Source organism: Diorhabda sublineata, chromosome 8, assembly GCF_026230105.1.
Source record: "Diorhabda sublineata isolate icDioSubl1.1 chromosome 8, icDioSubl1.1, whole genome shotgun sequence".
NCBI lineage: Eukaryota > Metazoa > Arthropoda > Insecta > Coleoptera > Chrysomelidae > Diorhabda > Diorhabda sublineata.
In genome coordinates this window covers 31,981,333-32,007,281 of record NC_079481.1, presented here as the reverse complement: position 1 = coordinate 32,007,281, position 25,949 = coordinate 31,981,333, and the positions used below count along the sequence as shown (strand labels likewise).

Below are 25,949 nucleotides of genomic sequence, written 5' to 3'. Positions count from 1 at the left end.
TGAATAAGAAATCATTTATATGGACATCGTTTGTTTACGTCTTGATTTTATAATAAATATATAATAAAAGGTAGTATAATGATTATATAAGAAGAAATTAGTATCGAAATAAATAATTTTCATGTTATTAATTTTATAATAATTCAAATTTAATGAAATATATATTCGGTTGGGACAATAGTTGGGAGCGTATAACATGTTGCCGATATTTCAGGGGCATCATTCAATTATAACCTATATGTATATTTACATGGACTTAATTTTATTAAATATGTGTGTTTTTATGTCTCAACAGGTGTATTTTTTAAAAAAATGCGATTTATAACAAATAATTACAGTACAAGTCCAACATCTTTTGTAATAATTCCAATTTTGGCGAAAATAGATCATCCTGACACCACTGAAGTAGTAAAACATCAAAATATGCGTAGGAACTTGTTATCGGTTTTTATCTAATCGCTAGACTGATTAAGAAAAATCAATATCAGTCCAATGATGGAAACATCAAATATTTTTTAATAATGTAGGCCTGCACATAAAAAGATTCTAGTTTATTTTAAAAAAATATATATTAAAAACCCCCAACAAGATGACTCTGGAAGTGCTTATATTATGTTCTTTGATTTTCGTGTTCATCATATCATTCTGCGGACTTTTACAGAAGATCAAACAGTCATACGAAAGAGAGAGGATAATAGCAGGTAAAAGAATTATTTCACATCTAGAAATACTGTAATTCATAGTCCAGTCAACGACGATAAAAATATTAATGTTTACGAACCACATAGAAATTGTATGTATGAAAATTCGTTTTTCATGAAAAATCTTGTGTGTTTTCTGGTGTTTAGTGATTAAAACTACCCCAAACTTTGAAAAAAATCCCACTCTTAAGACTAATTTAAAAAAAAAAATTATTATTGACTGTTGAAAATATCTTAACAATGAATATTATTTCTTTTAAATGTTATGAGGTGGTTTACAATTTCCATCTGTCAAAAAACCACCCCTCATTGCATAAAAATCAGTTGTTCAAAAACCCATGTACAGTATACGGGGTGTGTTCCGGTGCAAAAAATTCGGGAATGAATAAACGACGTGTAAATAACGTGAAATTTTTCGTTTCTGAGTTATAGGGCTTAAAAGTTGCGAAATCAAAACACAACTTAAGACAAGTCACAATTTTCCAGGTCGTTGTCATAGCAACGAAGTTATTGATTGATTTCGCAATTGAATGATTGACAAGAAATGGTTTCAACGATTTTGAAAAACTCTGAAGCCGTAAAGACGGCCTCTGTTGATTTTTCTTCTGCTTTTTGTCGTGATAAAATTGAGGAATGACCTACGAGTGGCGCAAGGCGGTTAAATGACGTCTACGGTGTCCGTACGCCGACGTCGGCGTGTTAAAGAAACCACTGACGCGGCGTACGGCGTGACGCTGTACGCGACCGACGGCGTTTATAAGAAACCGTAGATTTTATTATATAAAAATAGCTATAATTATTTTTTTTAATACGATCAAGGGTAATTATCTGTTGTTCTTGGTATTTATATCTACATTTGAATGATATCCCCTTCAAATAAGTCCACAAATTTAAATACTGATAAGATAGGGATATGATTGGATTAGAAATTTTCATGTTTCTTGGACGTCCTTGGTACTACTATCTATTAATTATTCTCAATTGTGTTTTTCTTAAAATTGATATCGTAATTAAAATATCTGCATTTATAGAAATATATTCGTTTATTAAAAAAATAAATTCACGTTTAAACATTGACTTTAAAATCACTTTAAATATCAATTATCGACTTTTTACTTTTACGAGGGGTTAAGCAATTTTTCTTTTTAAAAACCAACAGTAATCTCCCGAATCCTTGATTGTCCTTGATACCGAATTTTCTTGGTGGAACTTCATCGCTGACTGCTCCCAAATTTTCGGGAAAAAATGTCAGATGGGAATGGAGGAAATAAAATTTTCACGTGTTAATGTAAACAGGGATAATTAAGCTATTGAAAAGTGGTACGTGTTAGGGCTTGATAAATATTATTGGACGAGTATTTCCATTTTAAAAATATGTTATAGTACAGTGAATCAAGCAAATCACCTCGCAATTTTAAAGACTTTCACGGATTAGTTTGAAATTTTGGCAGAAGCTTAAAAATGACGCAAATAACAAACCTGATTTGGTGCCAATGTATGCTTCTACCTCAGGGGTGAATGCCACCCTTACTTGGAGGGTGGAAATTTAAAATTTCAAAATAACACCGGGAATGGATAGAGAATTAAATTTTATGAAGAAAATGTAAAATGAAATTTTTTAATTAACTCAATAATTTTTGAGTTATTTGCGATTGAAAATTACAACAAAAATCACGTTTTTCAACAGTTTTTCACGAAAAACTCGAAAATTACGCATTTTCGGGAAAAAATTATTCCTATCAAAATTGAAGCTTATAAAAAAACAAAGGTATTAGTCGGTTTGAATTAAATTTTTCTAATAATATTCAGCAACTTATGAGTCACTGAAAGCCAATTTTTCTTTATCGTAAATTTACGCAGAAGTTTGAGCTCAAATAACGGAAAAACGATCAATTTTTCACAAAAAATTGTAATACACATTTATAAAGTACTTTTTCAGACCTTTAAAATGAGCTTTTACAAAATTTTCTAGCATGAAAATTAAGCGAGTTATGACGAAAATTTAAAAAAAAACATGTTTTTCAACATTTTTTCCCGAAAAACTCGAAAATTACGCATTTTCGGGAAAAAATAATTCTTATCAAAATTGAAGCTTATAAAAAAACAAAGAAATTAGTCGGTTTGAATTAAATTTTTTTAATAATATTCAGCAATTTATGAGTCACTGAAGGCCAATTTTTCTTTTTCGTAAATTAACGCAGAGGTTTGAGCTCAAATAACGGAAAAACTATCAATTTTTCACAAAAAATTGTGATACACATTTTTAAAGTACTTTTTCAGACCTTTAAAATGAGCTTTTAGAAAATTTTCTAGCATGAAAATTAAGCGAGTTATGACGAAAATTTAAAAAAAAACATGTTTTTCAACATTTTTTCCCGAAAAACTCGAAAATTACGCATTTTCGGGAAAAAATAATTCTTATCAAAATTGAAGCTTATAAAAAAACAAAGAAATTAGTCGGTTTGAATTAAATTTTTTTAATAATATTCAGCAATTTATGAGTCACTGAAGGCCAATTTTTCTTTTTCGTAAATTAACGCAGAGGTTTGAGCTCAAATAACGGAAAAACTATCAATTTTTCACAAAAAATTGTAATACACATTTTTAAAGTACTTTTTCAGACCTTTAAAATGAGCTTTTACAAAATTGTCTAGCATGAAAATTAAGCGAGTTATGACGAAAATTAAAAAAAAAAACATGTTTTTCAACATTTTTTCATGAAAAACTCGAAAATTACGCATTTTCGGGAAAAAATTATTCTTATCAAAATTGAAGCTTATAAAAAAACAAAGAAATTAGTCGGTTTGAATTAAATTTTTTTAATAATATTCAGCAATTTATGAGTCACTGAAGGCCAATTTTTCTTTTTCGTAAATTAACGCAGAGGTTTGAGCTCAAATAACGGAAAAACTATCAATTTTTCACAAAAAATTGTAATACACATTTTTAAAGTACTTTTTCAGACCTTTAAAATGAGCTTTTACAAAATTGTCTAACATGAAAATTAAGCGAGTTATGACGAAAATTAAAAAAAAAAACATGTTTTTCAACATTTTTTCATGAAAAACTCGAAAATTACGCATTTTCGGGAAAAAATTATTCTTATCAAAATTGAAGCTTATAAAAAAACAAAGAAATTAGTCGGTTTGAATTAAATTTTTTTAATAATATTCAGCAATTTATGAGTCACTGAAGGCCAATTTTTCTTTTTCGTAAATTAACGCAGAGGTTTGAGCTCAAATAACGGAAAAACTATCAATTTTTCACAAAAAATTGTGATACACATTTTTAAAGTACTTTTTCAGACCTTTAAAATGAGCTTTTAGAAAATTTTCTAGCATGAAAATTAAGCGAGTTATAACGAAAATTTAAAAAAAAACATGTTTTTCAACATTTTTTCCCGAAAAACTCGAAAATTACGCATTTTCGGGAAAAAATAATTCTTATCAAAATTGAAGCTTATAAAAAAACAAAGAAATTAGTCGGTTTGAATTAAATTTTTTTAATAATATTCAGCAATTTATGAGTCACTGAAGGCCAATTTTTCTTTTTCGTAAATTAACGCAGAGGTTTGAGCTCAAATAACGGAAAAACTATCAATTTTTCACAAAAAATTGTAATACACATTTTTAAAGTACTTTTTCAGACCTTTAAAATGAGCTTTTACAAAATTGTCTAACATGAAAATTAAGCGAGTTATGACGAAAATTAAAAAAAAAACATGTTTTTCAACATTTTTTCATGAAAAACTCGAAAATTACGCATTTTCGGGAAAAAATTATTCTTATCAAAATTGAAGCTTATAAAAAAACAAAGGAATTAGTCGGTTTGAATTAAATTTTTTTAATAATATTCGGCAACTTTGAGTCACTGAAAGCCAATTTTTCTTTATCGTAAATTTACGCAGAAGTTTGAGCTCAAATAACGGAAAAACGATCAATTTTTCACAAAAAATTGTAATAAACATTTTGAAAGTACTTTTTCAGACCTTTAAAATGAGCTTTTACAAAATTTTCTAGCATGAAAATTAAGCGAGTTATGACGAAAATAAAAAAAAACATGTTTTTCAACATTTTTTCACGAAAAACTCGAAAATTACGCATTTTCGGGAAAAAATTATTCCTATCAAAATTGAAGCTTATAAAAAAACAAAGAAATTAGTCGGTTTGAATTAATTTTTTTTAATAATATTCAGCAACTTATGAGTCACTGAAAGCCAATTTTTCTTTACCGTAAATTTACGCAGAAGTTTGAGCTCAAATAACGGAAAAACGATCAATTTTTCACAAAAAATTGTAATACACATTTATAAAGTACTTTTTCAGACCTTTAAAATGAGCTTTTACAAAATTTTCTAGCATGAAAATTAAGCGAGTTATGACGAAAATAAAAAAAAAAATGTTTTTCAACATTTTTTCACGAAAAACTCGAAAATTACGCATTTTCGGGAAAAAATTATTCCTATCAAAATTGAAGCTTATAAAAAAACAAAGAAATTAGTCGGTTTGAATTAAATTTTTTTAATAATATTCAGCAACTTTGAGTCACTGAAAGCCAATTTTTCTTTATCGTAAATTTACGCAGAAGTTTGAGCTCAAATAACGGAAAAACGATCAATTTTTCACAAAAAATTGTAATACACATTTATAAAGTACTTTTTCAGACCTTTAAAATGAGCTTTTACAAAATTTTCTAGCATGAAAATTAAGCGAGTTATGACGAAAATAAAAAAAAACATGTTTTTCAACATTTTTTCACGAAAAACTCGAAAATTACGCATTTTCGGGAAAAAATTATTCCTATCAAAATTGAAGCTTATAAAAAAACAAAGAAATTAGTCGGTTTGAATTAAATTTTTTTAATAATATTCAGCAACTTTGAGTCACTGAAAGCCAATTTTTCTTTACCGTAAATTTACGCAGAAGTTTGAGCTCAAATAACGGAAAAACGATCAATTTTTCACAAAAAATTGTAATAAACATTTTGAAAGTACTTTTTCAGACCTTTAAAATGAGCTTTTACAAAATTTTCTAGCATGAAAATTAAGCGAGTTATGACGAAAATAAAAAAAAACATGTTTTTCAACATTTTTTCACGAAAAACTCGAAAATTACGCATTTTCGGGAAAAAATTATTCCTATCAAAATTGAAGCTTATAAAAAAACAAAGAAATTAGTCGGTTTGAATTAAATTTTTTTAATAATATTCAGCAACTTTGAGTCACTGAAAGCCAATTTTTCTTTATCGTAAATTTACGCAGAAGTTTGAGCTCAAATAACGGAAAAACGATCAATTTTTCACAAAAAATTGTAATAAACATTTTGAAAGTACTTTTTCAGACCTTTAAAATGAGCTTTTACAAAATTTTCTAGCATGAAAATTAAGCGAGTTATGACGAAAATAAAAAAAAAAATGTTTTTCAACATTTTTTCACGAAAAACTCGAAAATTACGCATTTTCTGGAAAAAATTATTCTTATCAAAATTGAAGCTTATAAAAAAACAAAGAAATTAGTCGGTTTGAATTAAATTTTTTTAATAATATTCAGCAACTTTGAGTCACTGAAAGCCAATTTTTCTTTATCGTAAATTTACGCAGAAGTTTGAGCTCAAATAACGGAAAAACGATCAATTTTTCACAAAAAATTGTAATAAACATTTTGAAAGTACTTTTTCAGACCTTTAAAATGAGCTTTTACAAAATTTTCTAGCATGAAAATTAAGCGAGTTATGACGAAAATAAAAAAAAAAATGTTTTTCAACATTTTTTCACGAAAAACTCGAAAATTACGCATTTTCGGGAAAAAATTATTCCTATCAAAATTGAAGCTTATAAAAAAACAAAGAAATTAGTCGGTTTGAATTAAATTTTTTTAATAATATTCAGCAACTTTGAGTCACTGAAAGCCAATTTTTCTTTATCGTAAATTTACGCAGAAGTTTGAGCTCAAATAACGGAAAAACGATCAATTTTTCACAAAAAATTGTAATAAACATTTTGAAAGTACTTTTTCAGACCTTTAAAATGAGCTTTTACAAAATTTTCTAGCATGAAAATTAAGCGAGTTATGACGAAAATAAAAAAAAAAATGTTTTTCAACATTTTTTCACGAAAAACTCGAAAATTACGCATTTTCGGGAAAAAATTATTCCTATCAAAATTGAAGCTTATAAAAAAACAAAGAAATTAGTCGGTTTGAATTAAATTTTTTTAATAATATTCAGCAACTTTGAGTCACTGAAAGCCAATTTTTCTTTATCGTAAATTTACGCAGAAGTTTGAGCTCAAATAACGGAAAAACGATCAATTTTTCACAAAAAATTGTAATAAACATTTTGAAAGTACTTTTTCAGACCTTTAAAATGAGCTTTTACAAAATTTTCTAGCATGAAAATTAAGCGAGTTATGACGAAAATAAAAAAAAAAATGTTTTTCAACATTTTTTCACGAAAAACTCGAAAATTACGCATTTTCGGGAAAAAATTATTCCTATCAAAATTGAAGCTTATAAAAAAACAAAGAAATTAGTCGGTTTGAATTAAATTTTTTTAATAATATTCAGCAACTTTGAGTCACTGAAAGCCAATTTTTCTTTATCGTAAATTTACGCAGAAGTTTGAGCTCAAATAACGGAAAAACGATCAATTTTTCACAAAAAATTGTAATAAACATTTTGAAAGTACTTTTTCAGACCTTTAAAATGAGCTTTTACAAAATTTTCTAGCATGAAAATTAAGCGAGTTATGACGAAAATAAAAAAAAAAATGTTTTTCAACATTTTTTCACGAAAAACTCGAAAATTACGCATTTTCGGGAAAAAATTATTCCTATCAAAATTGAAGCTTATAAAAAAACAAAGAAATTAGTCGGTTTGAATTAAATTTTTTTAATAATATTCAGCAACTTTGAGTCACTGAAAGCCAATTTTTCTTTATCGTAAATTTACGCAGAAGTTTGAGCTCAAATAACGGAAAAACGATCAATTTTTCACAAAAAATTGTAATAAACATTTTGAAAGTACTTTTTCAGACCTTTAAAATGAGCTTTTACAAAATTTTCTAGCATGAAAATTAAGCGAGTTATGACGAAAATAAAAAAAAAAATGTTTTTCAACATTTTTTCACGAAAAACTCGAAAATTACGCATTTTCGGGAAAAAATTATTCCTATCAAAATTGAAGCTTATAAAAAAACAAAGAAATTAGTCGGTTTGAATTAAATTTTTTTAATAATATTCAGCAACTTTGAGTCACTGAAAGCCAATTTTTCTTTATCGTAAATTTACGCAGAAGTTTGAGCTCAAATAACGGAAAAACGATCAATTTTTCACAAAAAATTGTAATAAACATTTTGAAAGTACTTTTTCAGACCTTTAAAATGAGCTTTTACAAAATTTTCTAGCATGAAAATTAAGCGAGTTATGACGAAAATAAAAAAAAAAATGTTTTTCAACATTTTTTCACGAAAAACTCGAAAATTACGCATTTTCGGGAAAAAATTATTCCTATCAAAATTGAAGCTTATAAAAAAACAAAGAAATTAGTCGGTTTGAATTAAATTTTTTTAATAATATTCAGCAACTTTGAGTCACTGAAAGCCAATTTTTCTTTATCGTAAATTTACGCAGAAGTTTGAGCTCAAATAACGGAAAAACGATCAATTTTTCACAAAAAATTGTAATAAACATTTTGAAAGTACTTTTTCAGACCTTTAAAATGAGCTTTTACAAAATTTTCTAGCATGAAAATTAAGCGAGTTATGACGAAAATAAAAAAAAAAATGTTTTTCAACATTTTTTCACGAAAAACTCGAAAATTACGCATTTTCGGGAAAAAATTATTCCTATCAAAATTGAAGCTTATAAAAAAACAAAGAAATTAGTCGGTTTGAATTAAATTTTTTTAATAATATTCAGCAACTTTGAGTCACTGAAAGCCAATTTTTCTTTATCGTAAATTTACGCAGAAGTTTGAGCTCAAATAACGGAAAAACGATCAATTTTTCACAAAAAATTGTAATAAACATTTTGAAAGTACTTTTTCAGACCTTTAAAATGAGCTTTTACAAAATTTTCTAGCATGAAAATTAAGCGAGTTATGACGAAAATAAAAAAAAAAATGTTTTTCAACATTTTTTCACGAAAAACTCGAAAATTACGCATTTTCGGGAAAAAATTATTCCTATCAAAATTGAAGCTTATAAAAAAACAAAGAAATTAGTCGGTTTGAATTAAATTTTTTTAATAATATTCAGCAACTTTGAGTCACTGAAAGCCAATTTTTCTTTATCGTAAATTTACGCAGAAGTTTGAGCTCAAATAACGGAAAAACGATCAATTTTTCACAAAAAATTGTAATAAACATTTTGAAAGTACTTTTTCAGACCTTTAAAATGAGCTTTTACAAAATTTTCTAGCATGAAAATTAAGCGAGTTATGACGAAAATAAAAAAAAAAATGTTTTTCAACATTTTTTCACGAAAAACTCGAAAATTACGCATTTTCGGGAAAAAATTATTCCTATCAAAATTGAAGCTTATAAAAAAACAAAGAAATTAGTCGGTTTGAATTAAATTTTTTTAATAATATTCAGCAACTTTGAGTCACTGAAAGCCAATTTTTCTTTATCGTAAATTTACGCAGAAGTTTGAGCTCAAATAACGGAAAAACGATCAATTTTTCACAAAAAATTGTAATAAACATTTTGAAAGTACTTTTTCAGACCTTTAAAATGAGCTTTTACAAAATTTTCTAGCATGAAAATTAAGCGAGTTATGACGAAAATAAAAAAAAAAATGTTTTTCAACATTTTTTCACGAAAAACTCGAAAATTACGCATTTTCGGGAAAAAATTATTCCTATCAAAATTGAAGCTTATAAAAAAACAAAGAAATTAGTCGGTTTGAATTAAATTTTTTTAATAATATTCAGCAACTTTGAGTCACTGAAAGCCAATTTTTCTTTATCGTAAATTTACGCAGAAGTTTGAGCTCAAATAACGGAAAAACGATCAATTTTTCACAAAAAATTGTAATAAACATTTTGAAAGTACTTTTTCAGACCTTTAAAATGAGCTTTTACAAAATTTTCTAGCATGAAAATTAAGCGAGTTATGACGAAAATAAAAAAAAAAATGTTTTTCAACATTTTTTCACGAAAAACTCGAAAATTACGCATTTTCGGGAAAAAATTATTCCTATCAAAATTGAAGCTTATAAAAAAACAAAGAAATTAGTCGGTTTGAATTAAATTTTTTTAATAATATTCAGCAACTTTGAGTCACTGAAAGCCAATTTTTCTTTATCGTAAATTTACGCAGAAGTTTGAGCTCAAATAACGGAAAAACGATCAATTTTTCACAAAAAATTGTAATAAACATTTTGAAAGTACTTTTTCAGACCTTTAAAATGAGCTTTTACAAAATTTTCTAGCATGAAAATTAAGCGAGTTATGACGAAAATAAAAAAAAACATGTTTTTCAACATTTTTTCACGAAAAACTCGAAAATTACGCATTTTCGGGAAAAAATTATTCCTATCAAAATTGAAGCTTATAAAAAAACAAAGAAATTAGTCGGTTTGAATTAATTTTTTTTAATAATATTCAGCAACTTATGAGTCACTGAAAGCCAATTTTTCTTTACCGTAAATTTACGCAGAAGTTTGAGCTCAAATAACGGAAAAACGATCAATTTTTCACAAAAAATTGTAATACACATTTATAAAGTACTTTTTCAGACCTTTAAAATGAGCTTTTACAAAATTTTCTAGCATGAAAATTAAGCGAGTTATGACGAAAATAAAAAAAAAAATGTTTTTCAACATTTTTTCACGAAAAACTCGAAAATTACGCATTTTCGGGAAAAAATTATTCCTATCAAAATTGAAGCTTATAAAAAAACAAAGAAATTAGTCGGTTTGAATTAAATTTTTTTAATAATATTCAGCAACTTTGAGTCACTGAAAGCCAATTTTTCTTTATCGTAAATTTACGCAGAAGTTTGAGCTCAAATAACGGAAAAACGATCAATTTTTCACAAAAAATTGTAATAAACATTTTGAAAGTACTTTTTCAGACCTTTAAAATGAGCTTTTACAAAATTTTCTAGCATGAAAATTAAGCGAGTTATGACGAAAATAAAAAAAAACATGTTTTTCAACATTTTTTCACGAAAAACTCGAAAATTACGCATTTTCGGGAAAAAATTATTCCTATCAAAATTGAAGCTTATAAAAAAACAAAGAAATTAGTCGGTTTGAATTAAATTTTTTTAATAATATTCAGCAACTTTGAGTCACTGAAAGCCAATTTTTCTTTATCGTAAATTTACGCAGAAGTTTGAGCTCAAATAACGGAAAAACGATCAATTTTTCACAAAAAATTGTAATAAACATTTATAAAGTACTTTTTCAGACCTTTAAAATGAGCTTTTACAAAATTTTCTAGCATGAAAATTAAGCGAGTTATGACGAAAATAAAAAAAAAAATGTTTTTCAACATTTTTTCACGAAAAACTCGAAAATTACGCATTTTCGGGAAAAAATTATTCCTATCAAAATTGAAGCTTATAAAAAAACAAAGAAATTAGTCGGTTTGAATTAAATTTTTTTAATAATATTCAGCAACTTTGAGTCACTGAAAGCCAATTTTTCTTTATCGTAAATTTACGCAGAAGTTTGAGCTCAAATAACGGAAAAACGATCAATTTTTCACAAAAAATTGTAATAAACATTTTGAAAGTACTTTTTCAGACCTTTAAAATGAGCTTTTACAAAATTTTCTAGCATGAAAATTAAGCGAGTTATGACGAAAATAAAAAAAAACATGTTTTTCAACATTTTTTCACGAAAAACTCGAAAATTACGCATTTTCGGGAAAAAATTATTCCTATCAAAATTGAAGCTTATAAAAAAACAAAGAAATTAGTCGGTTTGAATTAATTTTTTTTAATAATATTCAGCAACTTATGAGTCACTGAAAGCCAATTTTTCTTTACCGTAAATTTACGCAGAAGTTTGAGCTCAAATAACGGAAAAACGATCAATTTTTCACAAAAAATTGTAATAAACATTTTGAAAGTACTTTTTCAGACCTTTAAAATGAGCTTTTACAAAATTTTCTAGCATGAAAATTAAGCGAGTTATGACGAAAATAAAAAAAAACATGTTTTTCAACATTTTTTCACGAAAAACTCGAAAATTACGCATTTTCGGGAAAAAATTATTCCTATCAAAATTGAAGCTTATAAAAAAACAAAGAAATTAGTCGGTTTGAATTAAATTTTTTTAATAATATTCAGCAACTTATGAGTCACTGAAAGCCAATTTTTCTTTACCGTAAATTTACGCAGAAGTTTGAGCTCAAATAACGGAAAAACGATCAATTTTTCACAAAAAATTGTAATAAACATTTTGAAAGTACTTTTTCAGACCTTTAAAATGAGCTTTTACAAAATTTTCTAGCATGAAAATTAAGCGAGTTATGACGAAAATAAAAAAAAACATGTTTTTCAACATTTTTTCACGAAAAACTCGAAAATTACGCATTTTCGGGAAAAAATTATTCCTATCAAAATTGAAGCTTATAAAAAAACAAAGAAATTAGTCGGTTTGAATTAAATTTTTTTAATAATATTCAGCAACTTTGAGTCACTGAAAGCCAATTTTTCTTTATCGTAAATTTACGCAGAAGTTTGAGCTCAAATAACGGAAAAACGATCAATTTTTCACAAAAAATTGTAATAAACATTTTGAAAGTACTTTTTCAGACCTTTAAAATGAGCTTTTACAAAATTTTCTAGCATGAAAATTAAGCGAGTTATGACGAAAATAAAAAAAAACATGTTTTTCAACATTTTTTCACGAAAAACTCGAAAATTACGCATTTTCGGGAAAAAATTATTCCTATCAAAATTGAAGCTTATAAAAAAACAAAGAAATTAGTCGGTTTGAATTAAATTTTTTTAATAATATTCAGCAACTTTGAGTCACTGAAAGCCAATTTTTCTTTATCGTAAATTTACGCAGAAGTTTGAGCTCAAATAACGGAAAAACGATCAATTTTTCACAAAAAATTGTAATAAACATTTTGAAAGTACTTTTTCAGACCTTTAAAATGAGCTTTTACAAAATTTTCTAGCATGAAAATTAAGCGAGTTATGACGAAAATAAAAAAAAACATGTTTTTCAACATTTTTTCACGAAAAACTCGAAAATTACGCATTTTCGGGAAAAAATTATTCCTATCAAAATTGAAGCTTATAAAAAAACAAAGAAATTAGTCGGTTTGAATTAATTTTTTTTAATAATATTCAGCAACTTATGAGTCACTGAAAGCCAATTTTTCTTTACCGTAAATTTACGCAGAAGTTTGAGCTCAAATAACGGAAAAACGATCAATTTTTCACAAAAAATTGTAATACACATTTATAAAGTACTTTTTCAGACCTTTAAAATGAGCTTTTACAAAATTTTCTAGCATGAAAATTAAGCGAGTTATGACGAAAATAAAAAAAAAAATGTTTTTCAACATTTTTTCACGAAAAACTCGAAAATTACGCATTTTCGGGAAAAAATTATTCCTATCAAAATTGAAGCTTATAAAAAAACAAAGAAATTAGTCGGTTTGAATTAAATTTTTTTAATAATATTCAGCAACTTTGAGTCACTGAAAGCCAATTTTTCTTTATCGTAAATTTACGCAGAAGTTTGAGCTCAAATAACGGAAAAACGATCAATTTTTCACAAAAAATTGTAATACACATTTATAAAGTACTTTTTCAGACCTTTAAAATGAGCTTTTACAAAATTTTCTAGCATGAAAATTAAGCGAGTTATGACGAAAATAAAAAAAAACATGTTTTTCAACATTTTTTCACGAAAAACTCGAAAATTACGCATTTTCGGGAAAAAATTATTCCTATCAAAATTGAAGCTTATAAAAAAACAAAGAAATTAGTCGGTTTGAATTAAATTTTTTTAATAATATTCAGCAACTTTGAGTCACTGAAAGCCAATTTTTCTTTACCGTAAATTTACGCAGAAGTTTGAGCTCAAATAACGGAAAAAACGATCAATTTTTCACAAAAAATTGTAATAAACATTTTGAAAGTACTTTTTCAGACCTTTAAAATGAGCTTTTACAAAATTTTCTAGCATGAAAATTAAGCGAGTTATGACGAAAATAAAAAAAAACATGTTTTTCAACATTTTTTCACGAAAAACTCGAAAATTACGCATTTTCGGGAAAAAATTATTCCTATCAAAATTGAAGCTTATAAAAAAACAAAGAAATTAGTCGGTTTGAATTAAATTTTTTTAATAATATTCAGCAACTTATGAGTCACTGAAAGCCAATTTTTCTTTATCGTAAATTTACGCAGAAGTTTGAGCTCAAATAACGGAAAAACGATCAATTTTTCACAAAAAATTGTAATACACATTTATAAAGTACTTTTTCAGACCTTTAAAATGAGCTTTTACAAAATTTTCTAGCATGAAAATTAAGCGAGTTATGACGAAAATAAAAAAAAACATGTTTTTCAACATTTTTTCACGAAAAACTCGAAAATTACGCATTTTCGGGAAAAAATTATTCCTATCAAAATTGAAGCTTATAAAAAAACAAAGAAATTAGTCGGTTTGAATTAAATTTTTTTAATAATATTCAGCAACTTTGAGTCACTGAAAGCCAATTTTTCTTTACCGTAAATTTACGCAGAAGTTTGAGCTCAAATAACGGAAAAACGATCAATTTTTCACAAAAAATTGTAATAAACATTTTGAAAGTACTTTTTCAGACCTTTAAAATGAGCTTTTACAAAATTTTCTAGCATGAAAATTAAGCGAGTTATGACGAAAATAAAAAAAAACATGTTTTTCAACATTTTTTCACGAAAAACTCGAAAATTACGCATTTTCGGGAAAAAATTATTCCTATCAAAATTGAAGCTTATAAAAAAACAAAGAAATTAGTCGGTTTGAATTAAATTTTTCTAATAATATTCAGCAACTTATGAGTCACTGAAAGCCAATTTTTCTTTATAGTAAATTTACGCAGAAGTTTGAGCTCAAATAACGGAAAAAACGATCAATTTTTCACAAAAAATTGTAATACACATTTATAAAGTACTTTTTCAGACCTTTAAAATGAGCTTTTACAAAATTTTCTAGCATGAAAATTAAGCGAGTTATGACGAAAATAAAAAAAAACATGTTTTTCAACATTTTTTCACGAAAAACTCGAAAATTACGCATTTTCTGGAAAAAAGTATTCCCATCAAAATTGAAGCTTATAAAAAAACAAAGAAATTAGTCGGTTTGAATTAAATTTTTCTAATAATATTCAGCAACTTATGAGTCACTGAAAGCCAATTTTTCTTTATCGTAAATTTACGCAGAAGTTTGAGCTCAAATAACGGAAAAACGATCAAAAACATTTTGAAAGTACTTTTTCAGACCTTTAAAATGAGCTTTTACAAAATTTTCTAGCATGAAAATTAAGCGAGTTATGACGAAAATAAAAAAAACATGTTTTTCAACATTTTTTCACGAAAAACTCGAAAATTACGCATTTTCTGGAAAAAAGTATTCCCATCAAAATTGAAGCTTATAAAAAAACAAAGAAATTAGTCGGTTTGAATTAAATTTTTCTAATAATATTCAGCAACTTATGAGTCACTGAAAGCCAATTTTTCTTTATAGTAAATTTACGCAGAAGTTTGAGCTCAAATAACGGAAAAACGATCAATTTTTCACAAAAAATTGTAATACACATTTATAAAGTACTTTTTCAGACCTTTAAAATGAGCTTTTACAAAATTTTCTAGCATGAAAATTAAGCGAGTTATGACGAAAATAAAAAAAAACATGTTTTTCAACATTTTTTCACGAAAAACTCGAAAATTACGCATTTTCTGGAAAAAAGTATTCCCATCAAAATTGAAGCTTATAAAAAAACAAAGAAATTAGTCGGTTTGAATTAAATTTTTTTAATAATATTCGGCAACTTATGAGTCACTGAAAGCCAATTTTTCTTTACCGTAAATTTACGCAGAAGTTTGAGCTCAAATAACGGAAAAACTATCAATTTTTCACAAAAAATTGTAATACACATTTTTAAAGTACTTTTTCAGACCTTTAAAATGAGCTTTTAGAAAATTTTCTAGCATAAAAATTAAGCGAGTTATGACGAAAATAAGTTGAGTAACTCGAATTTGACAAAAAAAAACTTCGGTAAATTTGACACCACGTACGTCAAAATTAAAATTAATCGTAGCCCACGTAAAATTATCTTTATTTAAGCCCTAACAACACGTTCTAAAAATTTGAATTGTTCGGAACACGTATATTTTGAAAAAAAGTTGTTTAATGCGAAATTTTTTTTCGATTTAAAAAAAAACGTTATTTTTTCATAATATCTCAAAAACTATTGGATAAACGAAAAAATTTATTTCTAACTAAAATTTAACTTTTATTTTACTAAACATTTCGCTTTCTTTTAAACTCAGATAGCTTGAAAATTAAACGAGATATAAGCGTTTAAAGTATTGTTTTCAATTCTAAGGAATATTCTTTTTTAATCTTTAACATCAAAATTCTCTAAAAAAAAGGACCTAGAAGGGTTGCAACTTTCGTGGTTTTGTAGCTAATGAAATTCCCTACAAAATGATGTATGGATGAATGCAAAAAGCCTAAAGGGAAGCCGAATACATTTTTCTAGAGATAATGCTGGAAAATCACGAAACGTCTTTAATCTTTTTAGAGTAATTATTCATTTATACACGCTGTGTATCATTTGTATTTATATTCTTCCCATTCCGAGGGGTGGTTTTTGGTGGTTACACTATTAAAAATATTGACGGTCAGATTTCTTATACTCGAAGAAAAAAAATCCTCCAATTATAAAATTTCATGTTTTTTAACCACATTTTTCAAATAATTTTTGTATAAGGGGTTGTTTTTAAGGGTAGGTGAACTGTAAAATATCAAATTATCAAATTCACGATACAAAACAATCAACATTTATTATATTTAAACATAACTAAAGCCCATCCCCGCTTTAATTAGTTAGTTTTCAATTTATTGGAGTAAGGGGTGATTTTCACCCCTTAAAAACAAAAAGCATACTTCGCGACCAAGTCAGGTTTGAAGATGAGGGTAAGATGAACATAATTCCGAATTTTCAAAAAGATCGATCTTTAAAATTTCGAAGTTTCGGTCGATTTTATGCTTGAATGACTGTACTATAATAAATTTGATGTTTATCTTTTAGAGAACGTCACACCTATACATCAGAGTGGATTATAATATTTATATTTCCATTGAAATACGAAACAAAAACATAAAGAATCTCCTTTGTCCGAATAATAAACTTTATCTCCGCACACACACTTGTTTTTATCAAAAATCACGATACCAAAAGTACTGATTACAGATAAATCGCACTTTTGGAAAAACATCTGACATGTAATCCCAAATATTTTTGAGTGTTTGACGTATAATAATGGAAAAACAGTTTTTTCCCTATCCTTCGACTCGTCACCCTTCACCTCCAATATCTAGTAACGAGGGAGATCGAACAAATGGATTTTCTGCAGTCGCAGGGGTCGGTGTATTTTGTCTTATCATTTCAATTTGCATTCGGTTGTGTGCTGCAATAAGAGCATGTGAAAGGATGAAGATGGAACGTCGCAGACGACGAATAGTGGTTGTTGCGGGCAGAACGACACCCGAAGGTAAGATTTTGTTTTTCGAAGATCCACCAAGACATCGAGTCGTCGCTTCAATATAAAACCACAGAACTGATCCCGTGTAATTTATATTATTTTCTAACAGTAAATCATACATCTTCAATATCTCAAATCTACCCTATACCAATAAACCTTCACCCCCTTATTGTCAAAATTCATTAAAATTAAAGTTAAAGTTTCAACCCTTAATCATCGATTCGTACACACATTTATATTGTTGCAAGCTCGCGAAATGGGTCCTTAATCCGGCCCTGTTCACGTTTAATAGAATTTTAAAATTCGCCGAATTCGGTTTTTGTTCTAGAACTTCGTAGAATTCTATTTATAAATCAGTTAGTTAATTTTGAATAAATAGTCGTAGTTGTATGATTGAATTAGTGAAAGTAATTATTTGAATGATATTTATAAGTAAATTAGTGCAAGTTAAGTGTATTGTATAGTGTGTAAATAAATACGAAAAACGTTTATATATGTTTCTAAATCGACTGGATCTTGGGTTTCTTTTAATTTAAAATTAGTTTTTATATTTTATATTTTTTTAAAGTTATTTGTAATAAAAGACAATTTTTTTTAAACAGGGCGGCAATATCAAGGTTTTTTTTTATGAAACGAAGGGATTCTATATGATTTTCGTCATAATTCACGTACTTTTTGTATTACAAAGGCTCATTTGAATAGTTTTTCAAAATTCTAAAAAAAGATCCGATCGTTTTCCACTTATTCAATTTTCAAAATCTTCGGTTCTCTAAATCAGTTCCATCTCCATAACTGGATCATTTTTCGATAAAATCCAAATTTTTTGTGAAAAATCTAGTTTTTTATAACAGAAATTCAAAATTTAAATCGCGAAGTAAATTAGTGCAAGTGAAGTGTATTTTATAGTGTGTAAATAAATACGGAAAACGTTTATATATGTTTCTGAATCGTCTCGATCTTGGGTTTCTTTTAATTTAAAATTAGTTTTTATATTTCAAAAGGTTCCAAAATGGTACAAGTCACACGTTCCTATGAATTTTCAAAGGTTATATTGAATTTTTATTAAAAACAAACCTGGGTTTTTGTTTTCTAGATGTTTTAACGTACGTATCCATCATTTTTTTAAAGTTATTTGTAATAAAAGACAATTTTTTTTAAACAGGGCGGCAATATCAAGGTTTTTTTTTATGAAACGAAGGGATTCTATATGATTTTCGTCATAATTCACGTACTTTTTGTATTACAAAAGCTCATTTGATTAGTTTTTCAAAGTTCTTTAAAAAAGATCCAATAAATCATAATCATTTTTCGATGAAATCCAAATTTTTTGTGATAAATCTAGTTTTTTATAACAGAAATTCAAAATTTAAATCGCGAAGTAAAATAGTGCAAGTGAAGTGTATTGTGTAGTGTGTAAATAAATACGGAAAACGTGTATATATGTTTCTGAATCGTCTCGATCTTGGGTTTATTTTAATTTAAAATTAGTTTTTGTAGTTTTTATATTTCAAAAGGTTCCAAAATGGTACAAGTCACACGTTCCTATGAATTTTCAAAGGTTATATTGAATTTTTATTAAAAACAAACCTGGGTTTTTGTTTTCGAGAAGTTTTAACGTACGTATCCATCATTTTTTTAACGTTATTTGTAATAAAAGACAATTTTTTTTAAATAGGGTGGCAATATCAAGGTTTTTTTTTATGAAACGAAGGGATTCTATATGATTTTCGTCATAATTCACGTACTTTTTGTATTACAAAGGCTCATTTGATTAGTTTTTCAAAGTTCTTTAAAAAAGATCCAATAAATCATAATCATTTTTCGATGAAATCCAAATTTTTTGTGAAAAATCTAGTTTTTTATAACAGAAAATCAAAATTTAAATCGCGAAGTAAAATAGTGCAAGTGAAGTGTATTGTGTAGTGTGTAAATAAATACGGAAAACGTGTATATATGTTTCTGAATCGTCTCGATCTTGGGTTTCTTTTAATTTAAAATTAGTTTTTATATTTCAAAAAGTTCCAAAACGGTACAAGTCACACGTTCCTATGAATTTTCAAAGGTTATATTGAATTTTTATTAAAAACAAACCTGGGTTTTTGTTTTCGAGAAGTTTTAACGTACGTATCCATCATTTTTTTAAAGTTATTTGTAATAAAAGACAATTTTTTTTAAATAGGGTGGCAATATCAGGGTTTTTTTTCATGAAACGAAGGGATTCTATATGATTTTCGTCATAATTCACGTACTTTTTCTATTACAAAGGCTCATTTGATTAGTTTTTCAAAGTTCTTTAAAAAAGATCCAATAAATCATAATCATTTTTCGATGAAATCCAAATTTTTTGTGATAAATCTAGTTTTTTATAACAGAAATTCAAAATTTAAATCGCGAAGTAAAATAGTGCAAGTGAAGTGTATTGTGTAAATAAATACGGAAAACGTGTATATATGTTTCTGAATCGTCTCGATCTTGGGTTTATTTTAATTTAAAATTAGTTTTTGTAGTTTTTATATTTCAAAAGGTTCCAAAATGGTACAAGTCACACGTTCCTATGAATTTTCAAAGGTTATATTGAATTTTTATTAAAAACAAACCTGGGTTTTTGTTTTCGAGAAGTTTTAACGTACGTATCCATCATTTTTTTAAAGTTATTTGTAATAAAAGACAATTTTTTTTAAATAGGGTGGCAATATCAGGGTTTTTTTTCATGAAACGAAGGGATTCTATATGATTTTCGTCATAATTCACGTACTTTTTCTATTACAAAGGCTCATTTGATTAGTTTTTCAAAGTTCTTTAAAAAAGATCCAATAAATCATAATCATTTTTCGATGAAATCCAAATTTTTTGTGAAAAATCTAGTTTTTTATAACAGAAATTCAAAATTTAAATCGCGAAGTAAAATAGTGCAAGTGAAGTGTATTGTGTAAATAAATACGGAAAACGTGTATATATGTTTCTGAATCGTCTCGATCTTGGGTTTATTTTAATTTAAAATTAGTTTTTGTAGTTTTTATATTTCAAAAGGTTCCAAAATGGTACAAGTCACACGTTCCTATGAATTTTCAAAGGTTATATTGAATTTTTATTAAAAACAAACCTGGGTTTTTGTTTTCTAGATGTTTTAACGTACGTATCCATCATTTTTTTCAAGTTATTTGTAATAAAAGACAATTTTTTTTAAACAGGGCGGCAATATCAAGGTTTTTTTTTATGAAACGAAGGGATTCTATATGATTTTCGTCATAATTCACGTACTTTTTGTATTACAAAGGCTCATTTGATTAGTTTTTCAAAGTTCTTTAAAAAAGATCCAATAAATCATAATCATTTTTCGATAAAATCCAAATTTTTTGTGAAAAATCTAGTTTTTTATAACAGAAATTCAAAATTTAAATCGCGAAGTAAATTAGTGCAAGTGAAGTGTATTGTGTAGTGTGTAAATAAATACGGAAAACGTGTATATATGTTTCTGAATCGTCTCGATCTTGGGTTTATTTTAATTTAAAATTAGTTTTTATATTTCAAAAAGTTCCAAAACGGTACAAGTCACACGTTCCTATGAATTTTCAAAGGTTATATTGAATTTTTATTAAAAACAAACCTGGGTTTTTGTTTTCGAGAAGTTTTAACGTACGTATCCATCATTTTTTTAAAGTTATTTGTAATAAAAGACAATTTTTTTTAAATAGGGTGGCAATATCAGGGTTTTTTTTCATGAAACGAAGGGATTCTATATGATTTTCGTCATAATTCACGTACTTTTTCTATTACAAAGGCTCATTTGAATAGTTTTTCAAAGTTCTTTAAAAAAGATCCAATAAATCATAATCATTTTTCGATGAAATCCAAATTTTTTGTGAAAAATCTAGTTTTTTATAACAGAAATTCAAAATTTAAATCGCGAAGTAAAATAGTGCAAGTGAAGTGTATTGTGTAGTGTGTAAATAAATACGGAAAACGTGTATATATGTTTCTGCATCGTCTCGATCTTGGGTTTATTTTAATTTAAAATTAGTTTTTGTAGTTTTTATATTTCAAAAGGTTCCAAAATGGTACAAGTCACACGTTCCTATGAATTTTCAAAGGTTATATTGAATTTTTATTAAAAACAAACCTGGGTTTTTGTTTTCTAGATGTTTTAACGTACGTATCCATCATTTTTTTAAAGTTATTTGTAATAAAAGACAATTTTTTTTAAATAGGGTGGCAATATCAGGGTTTTTTTTCATGAAACGAAGGGATTCTATATGATTTTCGTCATAATTCACGTACTTTTTGTATTACAAAGGCTCAAAGTTCTTGAAAAAAAGATCCAATAAATCATAACTGGATCATTTTTCGATAAAATCAAAATTTTTTGTGAAAAATCTAGTTTTTTATAACAGAAATTCAAAATTTAAATCGCGAATAAGTCAAAAAGTATCGATTTTTTGAAAAACCGATTTCTACGGTTAGTTCCACCAAAAAAATTACCACCCCCTAGTTGGGGTGGTATTTACGTAAAGGGTAGAGTTTGTTTTACTACCTACTGTTGAAATTTTAAGCAAATCGATTCGTCTTGATGGAAATCTGTCTCGATCCCTGTAGGTCGCCCCAATAATTGGTTTGACTCATTTCCCTTGTTAATTTTTCCAGGAGATCTCAAACTAGTTCGGAACCGATGATATTGGAGCTCGGAGCTCTAATATCTTCTTGGTTATCGGACAGGTTGATGAAGCAAATCTTTTATTACGAACAGATTGTTGGTTTATGTCGTTTAAAAAAAATATTTTCGATTATATCGTAATGTTGAAACGAGTTTTTGATACGTAGTTCGATTTTATGCAGAAAGACTGGCTCATCGACACGATCCACGAGATGGAAGTTCAGATGCGTATATAAATTCAACGTTCATCGAAGATTTGGAATCTACTGATAGGGACGTGGGGATATTTCCGAGCGCGCCACCTCCTTACGCACGTATGTACGATTTATTTTATTTGTGATGTCAAAATTCACTACAGTTTATTTGTTTCGTCTCGTACGGCATCCTAGCAACCATTCATACATCCGTCCCCTATGAAACTATCCAATTTTTGTAGGTTTTACTCAATTTTCAATCAGTACATACTTTATACTTCGTATTGAGTTATTTGAGGCATTATTTCCGCTATATTCCTTGTTATAATCTAATCTAATCTATTCAGCCCTCTTTTTCCATTTTTTTTTTGTTATTTTTCCGTTCCTTTTCCTCGTGGACACAACAAGTGATAAAGCAGCTCAAGCGGTCAACATAAGTCACTCGGTTCACCAAAAACGCGGTTTTGGAAAAAAAAACTTGCACATCCTGGTGCTCAAGTTCGACAAGAGCTCAGGGAAACGTGAGAAGTGGTTGCGAGTGGAAGAGGACTTAAGACATCTAGCCTTGAGCCAAAAAAGACAACTACTGGTCCCGAATTAACCACGGCGTACCGAGAAGATCGATTTGCCCATCCATATACTGCAGAGCGTCCGTTTCCTCTACTCATCTCGTCGAAACGGCGATAATCTTGTCCAAGTTCTCCAAATGTCGCAGTTTTAGCGATATCTTGAATCGATTGAACAAAAAAAAATGTCTAAAGGGACGAGGTTAATTCTATAAACCAGCTGGAGTATAATACTGATTTCGTTTTTCGTTTGATAGTAAGTCGTAAGCTTCCAAGACTTCACCAGATTGACGTTTCGTCCTTTTGTATTCATCCTCGTAGCACTTTGGAATGTTTTCGATCTTTTTTCTGCTTTGTTTTCGAGATATAATAACCCCCTGAAGGATTGCGTGTACATCTCCACGGGAAATATAAACTTCCTGGAAGATCTTCGCGGGTCTCGTCGAAACGGCGATCCTTGATCACCAGATTGACGTTTCGTCCTTTTGTATTCATCCTCGTAGCACTTTGGAATGTTTTCGATCTTTTTTCTGCTTTGTTTTCAAGATATAATAATCCCCTGAAGGATTGCGTGTACATCCCCACGGGAAATATAAACTTCCTGGAACACCTTCGGGGATCTCGTCGAAACGGCGATCCTTGATCACCAGATTGACGTTTCGTCCTTTTGTATTCATCTTCGTGGCACTTTGGAATGTTTTCGACCTTTTTTCTGCTTTGTTTTCAAGATATAATAATCCCCTGAAGGATTGCGTGTACATCTCCACGGGAAATATAAACTTCCCGGAAGATCTTCGGGGATCTCGTCGAAACGGCGATCCTTGATCACCAGATTGACGTTTCGTCCTTTTGTATTCATCTTCGTGGCACTTTGGAATGTTTTCGACCTTTTTTCTGCTTTGTTTTCGAGATATAATAACCCCCTGAACGATTAAGTGTACATCCCCACGGGAAATATAAACTTCCTGGAACACCTTCGGGGATCTCATCGAAGCGGCGATCCTTGATCACCAGATTGACGTTTCGTCCTTTTGTTTTCATCTTCGTAGCACTTTGGAATGTTTTCGATCTTTTTTCTGCTTTGTTTTCGAGATATAATAACCCCCTGAACGATTAAGTGTACATCCCCACGGGAAATATAAACTTCCTGGAACACCTTCGGGGATCTCATCGAAGCGGCGATCCTTGATCACCAGATTGACGTTTCGTCCTTTTGTATTCATCTTCGTGGCACTTTGGAATGTTTTCGACCTTTTTTCTGCTTTGTTTTCGAGATATAATAACCCCCTGAACGATTGCGTGTACATCCCCACGGGAAATATGAACTTCCTGGAACACCTTCGGGGATCTCGTCGAAGCGGCGATCCTTGATCACCAGATTGACGTTTCGTCCTTTTGTTTTCATCTTCGTGGCACTTTGGAACGCGTTTGACTTTTTTTCTGCTTTGTTTTCGAGATATAATAACCCCCTGAACGATTAAGTGTACATCCCCACGGGAAATATAAACTTCCTAGAACACCTTCGGGGATCTCGTCGAAGCGGCGATCCTTGATCACCAGATTGACGTTTCGTCCTTTTGTATTCATCTTCGTGGCACTTTGGAATGTTTTCGATCTTTTTTCTGCTTTGTTCTCGAGATATAATAACCCCTTGAACGATTACGTGTACATCCCCACGGGAAATATGAACTTCCTGGAACACCTTCGGGGATCTCGTCGAAGCGGCGATCCTTGATCACCAGATTGACGTTTCGTCCTTTTGTTTTCATCTTCGTGGCACTTTGGAACGCGTTTGACTTTTTTTCTGCTTTGTTTTCGAGATATAATAACCCCCTGAACGATTGCGTGTACATCTCCACGGGAAATATAAACTTCCCGGAAGATCTTCGGGGATCTCGTCGAAGCGGCGATCCTTGATCACCAGATTGACGTTTCGTCCTTTTGTATTCATCTTCGTGGCACTTTGGAATGTTTTCGACCTTTTTTCTGCTTTGTTTTCGAGATATAATAACCCCCTGAACGATTAAGTGTACATCCCCACGGGAAATATAAACTTCCTAGAACACCTTCGGGGATCTCGTCGAAGCGGCGATCCTTGATCACCAGATTGACGTTTCGTCCTTTTGTATTCATCTTCGTGGCACTTTGGAATGTTTTCGACCTTTTTTCTGCTTTGTTTTCGAGATATAATAACCCCCTGAACGATTAAGTGTACATCCCCACGGGAAATATAAACTTCCTGGAACACCTTCGGGGATCTCATCGAAGCGGCGATCCTTGATCACCAGATTGACGTTTCGTCCTTTTGTTTTCATCTTCGTAGCACTTTGGAATGTTTTCGATCTTTTTTCTGCTTTGTTTTCAAGATATAATAACCCCCTGAAGCAAGAAGTGCTTTTCAAATTAAGACTGGTAGTTAATTTTGATTAATTTTGTATTTAACCAATATTTTATTGCAGCTCTGGAAGCACCTCCTAAATACGAAGATATAATAAAAGAAGAAGAAAATAACATGAGAAGCGTGTCAGTTCAGACTAGAATTAACGTTCATACGCCGACTACACCCGCTCAACCTCCACCCCCTTATACAATTTCGACATAATTATTTTTTATTCAATCGTGACTAAAAAAAAACTTTAATTTGTTTGAAAACTTCTATTTTTAGTGCATTTGTTGTATCAAATTTAGATAATTTTTGTTCTACGATGTTTAATAATTGACAACAATCAGTTTAACACGTCGACTGCCGCACTATGTTTCAAATTGTTTTATAAATAATTGTTTATCTATTCAAATTTGTGTCGTAACGACTCTAATCGACATTTTATTAAATAAATTCGATAACAGACCGGAAAATTTTCATTTTTCTTATACAGAAAATAACAGAAGAAGAAATATTACCGCTACGTATCAAATCCTTTCGTGTCTTACGCATTTTCGTTAGATATAAATCAATTTTTTTAAAAAATAATAATCATTATGTCAAGAACGTTTTATTAAATAAATATTTTTCAATTAAAAACCGATTTTTTTGTGTCGAAACACCCTATACACTCAATCTTCTCGCTCGGGTTAAAACCGACGTTATTTTTTTTCTTTTTTAATCCAGAAGCA

General features: G+C 28.6%; 1 protein-coding gene across 3 annotated transcripts; it reads left to right on the top strand.

Annotated features, from left to right (window-relative positions):
- The first annotated feature begins 473 nt into the window (after positions 1-473).
- LOC130448193 (uncharacterized) lies at positions 474-25,857 on the top strand. Of its 3 annotated transcripts, none has more exons than XM_056785448.1 (3): positions 474-701; positions 22,243-22,389; positions 25,295-25,822. In XM_056785448.1, the coding sequence occupies exons 1-3, from the start codon at positions 590-592 to the stop codon at positions 25,435-25,437; spliced, it is 402 nt and encodes a 133-aa protein (XP_056641426.1). In that variant the 5' UTR covers positions 474-589; the 3' UTR covers positions 25,438-25,822. The 3 variants fall into 3 exon arrangements, with proteins under 3 accessions (XP_056641426.1, XP_056641427.1, XP_056641425.1); XM_056785449.1 differs by having other exon boundaries at positions 478-701; positions 22,258-22,389; positions 25,295-25,857; XM_056785447.1 differs by lacking the exon at positions 474-701 and adding an exon at positions 17,048-17,433 and having other exon boundaries at positions 22,258-22,389; positions 25,295-25,857.
- The last annotated feature ends 92 nt before the right edge of the window (positions 25,858-25,949 follow it).

Bases quoted from the DNA above. Each gene is read 5' to 3' on its own strand.
- LOC130448193 (XM_056785447.1), top strand. From the start codon at position 17,202: ATGGAAAAACAGTTTTTTCCCTATCCTTCGACTCGTCACCCTTCACCT. The intron at 17,434-22,257 runs GTAAGATTTTGT...GATTTTATGCAG, and splicing joins GGGCAGAACGACACCCGAAG to AAAGACTGGCTCATCGACAC. The intron at 22,390-25,294 runs GTATGTACGATT...ATTTTATTGCAG, and splicing joins CGCGCCACCTCCTTACGCAC to CTCTGGAAGCACCTCCTAAA.